The sequence below is a fragment of the Crassostrea angulata genome, chromosome 4, assembly GCF_025612915.1.
Source record: "Crassostrea angulata isolate pt1a10 chromosome 4, ASM2561291v2, whole genome shotgun sequence".
NCBI classification, from domain to species: Eukaryota; Metazoa; Mollusca; class Bivalvia; order Ostreida; family Ostreidae; genus Magallana; species Magallana angulata.
The window spans coordinates 35,051,116-35,063,618 of record NC_069114.1 but is presented as its reverse complement, the minus strand read 5'-3'; the positions used below and the strand labels follow the sequence as shown (position 1 = coordinate 35,063,618).

At 33.4% G+C, this 12,503-nt stretch overlaps 1 protein-coding gene and 1 pseudogene across 1 annotated transcript; both read left to right on the top strand.

Annotated features, from left to right (window-relative positions):
- Positions 1-1,962: 1,962 nt before the first annotated feature.
- Positions 1,963-4,453, top strand: LOC128182244 (uncharacterized). The gene is made up of 4 exons (XM_052850834.1): positions 1,963-1,981; positions 2,988-3,049; positions 3,245-3,458; positions 3,579-4,453. The coding sequence occupies exons 1-4, from the start codon at positions 1,963-1,965 to the stop codon at positions 4,202-4,204; spliced, it is 921 nt and encodes a 306-aa protein (XP_052706794.1). The 3' UTR covers positions 4,205-4,453.
- A 2,599-nt stretch (positions 4,454-7,052) lies between these two features.
- On the top strand, positions 7,053-11,493 carry LOC128182243 (uncharacterized; annotated as a pseudogene).
- The last annotated feature ends 1,010 nt before the right edge of the window (positions 11,494-12,503 follow it).

Below are 12,503 nucleotides of genomic sequence, written 5' to 3'. Positions count from 1 at the left end.
CCTGGCCTTGTCTAGACTATTGCGTCTTTCATTTGTTGGACACGTGGGTTTTCTTTGGGTACTCCGGCTTCCTCCCACATCAATGACCCCCCTCGCGCTAACATCCGTGCCAACGAGATATATCAATATAAGTTGTAGAACTTGTTTTTCAATTGTTGTAAAATAAATATAGTCCAGGTTTCAGTTTTTCAGTTCTTAAACACGAAGTACCTAGTGGTGCTCCTTTTTTGGTGATAACGCATTTTTTTATTAGCCAAGAGAACTTCGTATTTCTTTAATGTTGTATATGAAGTAAATTTGTTTCGATGTTTCTTAACAATGGATTTATTACATCATCATGATCAACATCAGTTTGTTATAAATCAAAACTATGAGAGGAGTCTCATATATAACAAGCATTCTGAGAGTATTGCATAAGCAACACACGTCCCCTAGCGGTTTGTATTAATCTACGAAAGCTTCAAAGTATACATCTTTTTCAAAACTATTATATACGATATGTTATGCTTTAATCGGCGATAAAAGAACAAAGGAAATTCAAACTACATAGTTGATATGGAAATTAAATAAAAAATTGTTAAAATAATCCTCTTTATTGTATCTCCTGTAATTTCATACAATCCATTAAGTATTTGCAGCTAGAAATTTGTGTAAACAATGCACTGTTATGCAGAATATTATTTCTTACCGTCTTCTGTACCCCGAATCAACAGACCAACCCGCTAACGAACCCGATTGTAATAATTAAAAAAAATCCTGTCGAATAAATTTACAACACAATGCTTAAAACTATTTTACAGAACTTATTTGTTTGTTACAAACAATAAAAGGAATGGTACAAGTAATGCGCGATATTATTTCTGACTACATATATATATATCTTTTCTTGTTTATTCAATACACACCGAACCCGATAACGAACCCGAACATTAAAAAATTGGAATATAAAAAATTAATTTTCTCGAAAATATGTCAACCAGACGCTACAAAAGTGTAAACCTGATCTGTAGTTTGACTTTTTTAAGCTATTCAGCAAATTTCATATTATTCCTCAAACGCATAAAGAAAAAAGTGTGGAAAACTGAAGTGGGACAGACAGACGGACGGACGGACTGACGGACGCAGAGGAAAGCTATAGTCCTCCCCGGTGAAACCGGTAAGAGACTAATAATGATATAGATATGGATAATCTGTAACTTTTAAGAACATTCCTCCTATTGTTTTTTTGGTCATATACAAAATAGCAAAATTATGTGTTAATAATATGGTTTCAATCGTCTTCACCTCGTATTGATCTGAAGGGATTTTACCTTTCTTTCAGTATACATGTAATACTATGATTTCAGCATCTTCTGGGTTTAAAAGAGTGTTGAATTGGAGTATCGTATCTCATCCTATAAGAAATTCGTATAGTCTATATAGTGTAGCTTCATTTAAAAAAAAATAAGAAAAATGTAATCAAGCCAAACAAAGTCTGCTCCTACAACCGAACATACTTGGCTCTCTGGATATAAGATCTTGAAAAGTTTGTAATAATTCATTTATCGAAGATCAGTTTCTTGCCTTATAATCAGGTAGAGACAACTGTGAGACTGTGAACATATTCAGATATTAAAAAAAAAAAATAGGAGAATGCTTTAATAATTAAAATGTTGTATATTAATATATTATATTATTTTATTTTTTGCGTTTTATTTCCTGGAATTTGGATTAAGAGAGTGTATTTAATAATTTTCATAACATTCTGATGATATTATTTAATCGGGTATAGATCAGTATTATAGCCGTCGACAAAATAGGCTCATATAAGGAAAAATATTGTTACATAATGATAATCATGAGAAATTGCCATGAACTGGTCAACAATCATTGTACCTATCTTCTCATGATTTTGTTCCAAATCCGCCTTGTAAACTCTCTGTGCCAAAGGTAAGTATATAACATTACTAAACGCGTTACGACATGAGCAGTGTCCGCACAAGTATGTTTTCGTCCTTTGCCGAGAATGGTACCGTAGATTTTTGATTATTTTTTTTTAGTTTTGGCGGGTTTTAATGCAATGATTGAGCATGCTGACTCAGAAATTTTTAATTTACATTCCCATTTTATTTCACATTTCTTTTTTAAAAATTGTAATGGTTGTGTATAGCTCCTGGCAAAACCAAATTACAATATTTTCAGTTCAAATAAATATATCTGCCTATGAATCTTAGTATTTTTGAACTGCCTTCGAAACATTATCAAAAGTGTCCAACTTATTTCTTGGAAATCTTATAAGAAATCTAAATCTATGTTAAATAATGTATATTTTATTAAAAAGTTTCCGATTTTATATTGCTGTTGACAACATGTATATATGCGTCGACTATTTCATGATTGATAATTTTTTAAGCTACTTTTAAAGCATACACGGACGGGATTTAAATCAGCCCCAAAAAGGTTTAGCAACCTTCCTTATATAAAAAAAAAGGTGGTATTTCCTCAATGTAACGTACTTGTTGAAAATAACGATGTTTATCGTTCTTTTTCTCAATTCAAATTAAATAAATAAAATAAATAAATAGATAAAGATTTTGAGAGAATGTAAACATAAACAGTATATTGTATCTTAGTCTATATCAATCAATGGGATATAAAAGAAGCAAGCATTGCAAAAAAAATAATCCACTGGCGCTATTAAAATCTAAAAATATGTTCTACATTCATTTCTAAATACTAATGAATACCTATCAATGAGCCTCGAGAGAACGCATTTCGTGGTTTATGTAAATATGTGTCTATAGTTATATGTGATAGCAAATTTACAGTATACAGAATAAAGTCTAAGTCTACATCTACAGGTCAAAGGTCAGTTTTGATTTCTTAGAACTTAAAAATGAAAAACAGATGAAAACCAGAATTGTCAAACAGTGTGGAAATTAAAACAGAACCCAGATCAATTACTTCAGCTTCTTTCTCTTATCACATATGTTTCATAACTTTTTCAGTTACCCCAGCTTTAGGTGTTGTCCAGATTCTGTTTGGGACGATGAGCAAAACAAGTGTGTCGGCGAGTACAAACTATTACTATGTGAAGACGAGTAAACGATCTGAATATTTTTAAATGTCGTTTCAGAAACTAGAAATCATTGATATAGAATTTCGAAATCAATGTGCATTATAACAACAAAATATATTGTATGCAAAATGTTAAATTCATTTTTAAATAATGACAAAATTCAATACTTTCAGCCACTTATGCTAGTACATTCTGATTTTGAAAAATCCAGGTTGCCAAACAGGATATCTTGGTCCAAACTGCGCCAAAGTGTGTAGTCCTCCAAATTACGGGAAAAGATGTCAGTTCACGTGTACCTGTAAAGGAGCTGAAACATGTCACCCATCATTCGGTTGTGTCTTACCGACAACAACAATAACAATACCAACAACAGCTACCTCTGTAAAAACAACAACTGAAGGTATGTATTATCAGTGTGATGCATGCTTGTCGTGTAGAAGTTCTACGTAGGCTGTACATGGACTGTTTTCTTAGAAAATTCTTATTTTTTACTTACATTTAATGTTTTATCATTTATTAGAAAACAAAGAAAGGACAAGAAATGTCGGAACAACAAAATCTGGAATAACAGCAGCGTTTGTTACAAGAGAAACAACAGTTACAGCAAATGTAGCCATAGACATAATCTTTACTTCAAGTCTGCAAAATCAGAAGTTCATGGAAACCAGTAATTTACATAATGATACCTCCTACATAGATACTTCAATTTTGGTTGGAATATTGATGCTCTGTGGTTTGTTCGTCGTATTGTTTGCTGTTTTTGTTGGAACACAGATTCGAAACAAATGCTTTAAGAGAAACAATTCAACATCTCAAAGCAGTTATGGAGTATATTTAAAACCGTATAACCTTTACAATGCAGACCAATCGTTGGAGTCAGAAATTTTGCCTCAGGTAAACATCAATCTTCGAAACACGGATTCTCTTTATACTGTTGTTGATAATTATCATGTTCATGCCTCTAACAAACTAATTGATCCACATCCGTGTCAATCAAACATCAACGTTAATTTACAGGCGGAAGAGACATCAGAACACAACAAAACATGGCCAAAGTACATTGAGGTTGTTGCTTCACCGACGAATAGCACCTGCTGTGATCCTGGGGCCGAGTTCTCATCGGCTACATATGTTCCTATGACCTAATGTATTTTCTCAACATGTCAACAGGTACCTGATTTCGGCTGACATGTCTGACACAAACAGAGAGAAAGTAACTTTGAGTAAAAGAGTACTACTACCAAACGCATGTAGACAGCCATAAAAGAAACTTTTCAAACCTAACACACTTTGAATAGTTCACATTTAATGTCTGTTTCAAAGTATATGTTGCATAACTAATTGTTTTAATTCTTTTTTTTATCTTATTCTGAAGTGCAATTGCAAATCCCAAGCTCATGGTTTTCTTTTGCAAATTCATTTACCTTTTCTGTTAAAAAAATAAATGATTAAACCAAGCTCTCTCACATATATTCTACTATGTTTATTTGATGAAATTAAAAATGACAAAACAAAAACTATCATCACAAAAATCCATATAGCGAATAGAGGAACACGGACCTCTATTAAGATACAGGTGAGATCAGGTGCCTAGGAGGAGTAAGCATCTACTGCCGACCAATCGCACCCACTGTGTGTCAAGATCATGAAAAATGGAAGAAACCGTAGTCAGTTTGGTGTATAAATAATCATGGTCTATTAAGTATGAAAAACGTCAGTCAGCATGCGTCCTAATGAAACATTGTACTTGCTGACAAGGTCATTGTATCGACCATAGAAATTGCATAAAGATGATTGTAATTGAGGTTTTTTATATTATTGTTCCAATTTTATTAGTAGATCTCTTTTAGGCCTCTTTTATGAAATTGTTCGTACGTAGAGCATGCTCTTGCACAACGTCTTCAATAAGCTGAGAGACAGAAACCCCCACAAGCTGTTGTTGATGATATATTGCTGCATAAGTAAGGGAATTTGACGATGGAAAAATTAAAATCATCACGTTTTTATATAATTTTGTTGTTAGGTTACCATTAAGGTCTTTTTCTTGTAAAATATTCAAATATGAAACAGATGTCTCAGAATCTGTGGTACCTTTTCTTTCAAGCTCACTGGGATTTACCGAGTTAACCAGTATATTTATTGTATTTACATCTGATTCATAACGCTTTTGGAATATATTGTTGTACAGTGCTCTTGAAGTTCTCCTTCACTACTGTAAGAATTTCAGCAAAGAGTAAAGAAAGAGGTTTGGTTGCATATTTACTGGAATCTGCTATATAATTTTATCTTTGTTTGGAAGGATATTTGTGAAGCTTTGAAATCCATTATAAATACAGCATTATCTTAACAGACTCTCCCCTTTCAAAAAATATGAAAAATAGAGGTTTGGAGAATAACACTATGGTCGTCCAAAATTACACAAAAGTGAAAAGAAGTACTACGTTTCTTTTATTGCTCATGTCTGGAAAACCAAAAGTGCCAAATCTGTAAGGGAGACGACTCAATCAGATATTTGCACAATAATAGGAGTTTTCTCTTAAACAATTTTTCTTTGACACTACTGAATGCAAGAGAAAGCTTTGCTCGATTTCATTTTTCCTGATTAGAAGATGGCTTGGATACGAATATCTTTTTGAAAAACATGATTGTCAGGAAATTTTAAAAAAAAATCTTTGTTCCTGATTTAACTGTTATTTAGTACATTACGGATTCTTTTTAAAAAACTATAATGCCACTAGTTCAAAACTGTAAAAATAGCCCGTAATCGCGGGTTTTTACCACTATCCGGATTACAGCGAAAAAAGTAAAAGTATTTTTATTTATATATGATGTGCCAATATCAAAAAGGAAGTAATCTGAGGTTTGGCCAGTCCGTGTTAGCTACTATGTGATCTCATCCTTGGATTAAAGGTTTTATTTCCTCGTGCCATTTTCAATTGTTTTATTTGATTTAAAACCTGTTTCATAGTCTTGTGATTTGTATATATAATGATCTAGCAGCTCTGGAATCTTATTCCATTGTAAATATTAAAACAGAATTTCTAAATACTTAAAATAAATAAATTCAAAATATCTGGAAGACTTTAGAACAAAATATAAACAGATTGTAGGTTGATTTTTTAAATTTCTGATAACATTAAACAAAATTTTGAAGCACTTTTGAAATAATCAAACACATTTGGGTATAAAACAAAGATTTTCATATGAAGGAATGCTGTTACTATTGAATTGTTATCACATAGATTTAGAATACATGTATAACATGTTAAAACGTAAATGCTTTATTACTAACGGGTTTTTAAAAGTATGCTGTTATTACGGGCCGCCAGAAGGCGTCATGACGTCAGGCATATCTAAGGTTTAAAAGTTACTTTCTCCGAAACAGTGCAGACAATGGGATCAAGCAATATCATAATATTCCACAAAAAAGATTAACCGTTGCATGTGTAAGGTGTCAGCATTTACATTCACAATTGATGAAAATGTTATATTGGATGTAATATAACAACAGCGAGCAAGAGTTTTCAAGTAAACGAGATGTTCACCATGCAGTGCACTTGTGTAATCCTGATTTAAAAACATATCAGCATTCCACCATATTTGAACTGTGAAAAAGGGGGGAGGGGGTCATCGATCGCAAGAAGTTGTAACATATTGCCTATTACGATTCAATGTAAGTAATAATTGGTGTTGGATTATCATTATTACAAAAGAGTCATCAGTTTGGATTAAAATAACTATATATCTATACAGCTGGAATGTTTATTGGAGGAACTAAATCACCAAAGCGGGTTGGGTTTTGGTGTTAAGGAGTGGTTCTAATGATGAAACATTGTGAAAATAACATTCATTCTTTGAAAATCTCCTCCTCTGCTCATGGGTGTTAAAGAAACAAACTATTCTCCAATTGTTAGAACTGCACCGAAAGAGAATCAGGGATTTCCAGTTTCATATTTTAAGAAGATCGATACAGTAGAGTTATCTACCTTCCTTAATGGTGCTGAATTGTGAACAGAAGAAGTTTTATGCTGACAGTAAGCGCTTTGGGTTGTGCTCAATGCTTAAAAATAACTGAATTATTATAACTCATCATAGTTTTAATTTAAGTATAAATGTAGATTAAAAAAAAGTTTAAGTAACTTGATGGGAAGCATACCTCGTGCCGTCCATTCAACAAAATTCCTCATGCATGGACATTTTTTCAGAAAAACGTTGTTGCCCCCCCCCCCCTGTCACAGGGGGAGGGGGTAGGTGTTATTGCATACATAACCAACCTTTTTAAAACTAAACTCATTTTTGCATTTTACTAGCAAGTGTGCTCAGGTTAGGGATGTGGCCCTTGGGCCTATTGTTATGATACTTTTAAACGTTGCAACAAGTTTTAAATTAAATTTATTTTTAAAAAAAAGATTTCTTTCTTAACTACTGTAACCTATTGATAATCTGTACTAAAAAAGTGTCTATGAATCTCTGAATACTAGGAGGAAGTCCAAATTGAGACCAAAGTATGCTAGAATCATGTACAAAGCATGTGAGAAACATTTCAAAAGCATTTCATGCAGCCTTTCGTGCAAACTATGCAGCTTTTTGTGAAAAGCGTTTCATGTAAACCGTGTAGCATTTTGTGCAAACAGTGAAGCATTTTGTGTAAACTTTGCAGTGTTTACTCATATGGTGTACCTAGTGTATACCATTTGTGTGGCGTACATTTGGTGTTGTAGCACATTTCAGGGTCTGCAAATAAACTTAACCAAAAAACTTCGTTATTTGTAGATTATAATGAAACTTATCTGAAAAAAATCTTTGACATGAAACTAAAGGATGAAAAAATGACAGCTACAGAGACGGATATAAGCATAGCACTTGCAGAGCACTTGCTAGGAAAGTTAGCTCCTGGAGAGTCCTACAGAATTGATAATAAAGCAAGAGGAGGAAAGAAGAGCTGCAGGTGTGGATGTAACATGACGCCTGTATTTGATAGAACAGGAATAGATATGAAAAAAAAGTTATAAACATGATGAAGGTACTTTTTTCATTGAACAGAACTTATAAATGAGAAGATGTGTAGTTATGTACCATGGCAATTGGGACAAGACAATGGTGTCTGACAAGGGATATATTTTTCAAAACGATAATTAAGTTTTTTCCCCTTTTTGTGGAAAGGCCAATTGAAATTGTCCTATTTATTATGGTTTTCTGTCTGCAACAGAAGATCTTTTTATTATTATATTGCTTATACTTTTCACTTGTATTAGCTTTTCTAAGCCAAAGCTCATTCTGCTGAAGTTTTCAATGTTAAGTTCAATTTTTATAGAACTTGGTACATTACAGTTGTTACATGTATGTAGACTACACTAAGATGCATATTTTCTATTGTTATACTTTCATGTTAAATACTGAAATCTGATTGGTTTAGACGCAGATGATAATCCGTTCTATTACCCTCAGCCTTAGCAACACACTTGGCAACGGGTAACACAACGAATTGTTACAAGCCCGTAACCCTCCCAAGCAGGCACTATTTATATAATGTGATCCGTGCAAACAATGTTTTGATGCATTTCTTAGCAGTAGCTCGAACCCCCAGTGTCCTGAGTGCTGGATAAACTGGTTAGTGGCCCATAGATATAAGCACAAAAGCACACACCATGCAGATATGTTTACAAAGCAATTTAGCAGACTACAGAAGGTGCATACACTGCAATAAGGCAACCACAGTGCATTAGTATTCATTAAGAGAGAGAGAGAGAGAGAGAGAGAGAGAGAGAGAGAGAGAGAGAGAGGGGGGAGAGAGAAGGGGGGGGGGGTAGTCGGAAGCAAGCTTAGTTGCTACTTATAAGCACAAAATTTGACATATTATGATTTAATATTCCTAATTTAATTTTTTTCATCTCAGCAACAAATTGCAGAGCTCCTGTTTCATGAAGATGAAAGTTTTATAGCCGAAGAATAAACAATAATCAGTGTTTTGAAGTTTTATTTGGCTCTTGTACAAGCAGTTGAGAGATGTATGATGTATTATTTTTTATTTTATAGATAGTGCCTGTTTGGGAGGGTAACAGTTGAAATTGACACCCCGAGAAACCATTGTCAACCGACGCGAAGCGTTCAATTTCAACGTGTTATCCTCCCAAACGGGCGCTATTTATTTTATTATACTGAATGTCTTAATTATAGATAATTTTTTAATGCTTTTATATGACGTGAATTCTACGGCGAACCGTACGCGCATAATTTACGTGCATGTAACAATTCGTTGTGTTACCCGTTGCTAAGTGTGTTGCTAACGCTGACGGTAATAGAACGGATTATCAACTGCGTCAAAACCAATCAGATTTCAGTATCTAACATGAGAGAATAATAAAATCAATTACTACACCAAAGGAGGTGTACAGTAAACATTAGGAATGGAAAATTCTCATTGAAATCTTTGTACAAAGGATTATATGATTTTCTTTCTTGCACTCTGATCTGTTTACAATAATTGGACATTAATTGATGGGCATAAACTGTATCATACACTGTATCATAAGCTGTGATGATGTCTTTTATCTAGTTATGTGCACATATGTATAATTATAACAGTAACATGATCGGAAGAACCATATCGTGTTTCGTTTTCAGGCATGGATAATCAGATCAAAGCAGATGCAGAGCAAGTTAGAGCTGATGATCCGCTCAAGTCATCGGGACATGATACGGACAGCTCTTTGGATAAAGTTACCGTTATGATGATAAATTTATTAAATACCCATCTGCAATGAGCAAATCTAATGAAAGAAAAGTTTTATGATCAAGTACATACCCTTTATTTATTAAGCAAAGCATTTTTAAGGGACTTTTTGATACAAAAGAAAAAAAATTGTAATATGTCATTTGTTTCACATACATTCCTGTCATGCTATGTCATAGCATGACATGAATTCAGAAAACCACAGTTTGATGATCTGGAAAATTGGATCGCACTCTGCAAATTCAACAGCAACAAGAAAAGGGAAAATTGATGGGTAGATAATAAATTTACTTACCTTCCCGTGGTTCTTGTACAGTATTGTGTTATACACATGTGACTGTTAAGGTCCTTGGGCCTCTTGTTATACAAAACTAAATAATTGCAATCACTTTTAGGTCATGAACAAGTTTGGCATGGATTTATTGATATTGTCTTCTCCTCACATCTGAGAATTCCTGCCCTGGCAAATACTGTGTTGGATATTGAAGAAAATATTTCCTAAAAAATAAAAATTAATGGACAGGATCGTAAGGATCATAAAATTAATTTTAATTCCATTTCAATTTATTTTGTCTTACACGTTGACAAAAACACAAGAAACAAATCATGTACATGTATGCAAAACTTTACAAATATTATCTGGGGTTGATCAAGGTTGATTATTAATTGCTCCTGAAGGACAGGTATTACCTGATGCATTGCAGATGTCTGTGGTACAGGGTCGTGGTTAACAGTTAACACCTTAAGGGCCATGTAAGCCCTGCCTTTTCAAGCTTTACTGGCCCACATCATGGTTAGGGGGCTCAATAAAAATTGGATAGTAAATTTTTTTTCGTTTAACTTTTTAAGGGGGATATCATGTGCTGCCATCTTGTACATTTGAGAATATGAATGTAAACATTTTTTGAAATGGCTTCTTTCTGCTCGAAACTGAACAAAACTGTTGCCAAAAGATATTAAAGCAATTAATATGAGATTCTATATTATTATTTTGTATGCAAATTATGCATACAAAACAGGACAATGCCTTTTTAATCCCTTCAAACAGCTGTTGAACGTCTATTTTAAAGATCTAAAAATATGAAGGGGGTTCATTGGTGTCCTCTCTATAAATATTTGTTAGGTGTGTACTTTTATTTCAATGAAATACTTTCCTCTCTTTGAAATTTCAGAAACAAAGAATGATGATTCTCCAGACAACAAAACAATAGAATAGGTCAAGCAAGCATTACCAGAACATATACTCTATCACAAGCAATAGCAAAAACAATTGTGTTTTCCCTAGTTCAAAAGCAGAAACACCCTGTTGTTTTACACCACATGATTCCAAATATTGTTATTTCCCCTGATAAGTTTGAAATTATGATGTATGATTCAGATAATGATGTTTTTGCTCTGCAGCAATCCAATTCTTTTATTCAATTTAGACCTCCGAGAAAATAGAACCCCCCTTGATGAAACTGTTGTTATTATTTGGACAGTTTTACACTACAGAATATTTTGTACTGGATTAAATAAGGCAATGCCTTATTTACTTGAAAGATGTCAATCAAATTTTAGGCAACTTTTTACAAGTAAATTTGATATCTATTCAAAATTCTTAAAGAGCTGTGTTCCTGCTTTCCCTTCAGTAAAAAAGTGGCCAATAAGTGAATTAATTCAGTGTGGCAAAACACTACACTTTGAGACAGATGACTTTTAAAATGCACATTTTTACAAAATGAAGGTTTGGGCAGACTAACTTGTGATGTATAAGGTGACATTTTTATTCAGATTTCCATCTTTAGAAAACAGTAGCTGAAAGCACTGTCAGCCTTATTTCCTTAAATCTACTTAGCACTAAGGGGTTATACATGGAACAGCCCCTCAACCCCATCCCTTTATCAAAAATGTAGGAAAGCAGAATAAAGATATAGCAGAGTTTGAGTCTCTGAATACTAATTCATACATGTATCACTATGTTCAGTGAATAAATCTTCTCTAACATCAATAAATGTTTTGTTATACATTTCATTATAAAGAGTGAACTCAGGTGACGTATTACAATCTGTTTTTGTCTGTTATGCATTAAAATTTAAAAATTTTAAGCTTTTTCTCTGTGCAATAATCATCAAAATTAATGCAATCTTTAAAACTCTTTCTTTTTTACTCCTGGACATCAAGCAGTCAGACTATGGGAATGATTTTAATAAGCATTGAGCTCTCTTCCAAAATTGTGAAATTCATGGCCCCTGGGTCAGTGTTTCTAGAATTAGGGTGGGCTTCCACTGATTTATAGTAAAAAGGGCAATAATTCTTTGAAAATCTTCATCTCTGCATCTGAGTAAACAAAATGCATAGTTATGATGAACACAGGTGCCTTTTTAAAATCGAGAATTTCATGTTCCCTGGGTCAGGGGTTTTGGTGTTAGGATGGGGCTTTAATGGTTAAAAAGTAAAAATGCATTTTTTCTTTGAAAATTTTCTCTTTTGCTCCTGGGTATAAAGTTGATGAAAAAAGTTAATAGTTATGATGAGCAAGAATGTTTCTTCCAAAAGTATGAATTTCAGGGCCCTTGGTCAGGAGTTCTGGTGTAAGGACAAGGCTCTAATAATTATATAGGTTGTTTGTTGTTTAACGTCTCTCTCAAGAATATTTCACTCGTATGGAGATGCCACCACTTCTCGGTGAAGGGCTGCAAATTTAGACTTATACTCGGCACTTAGGGCCAT

Coding starts and splice junctions, on each gene's coding strand:
- LOC128182244 (XM_052850834.1), top strand. Junction 3,050..3,244: donor TGAGCAAAACAAGTGTGTCG/GCGAGTACAAAC, acceptor CACTTATGCTAG/TACATTCTGATTTTGAAAAA. Junction 3,459..3,578: donor TGTAAAAACAACAACTGAAG/GTATGTATTATC, acceptor ATCATTTATTAG/AAAACAAAGAAAGGACAAGA.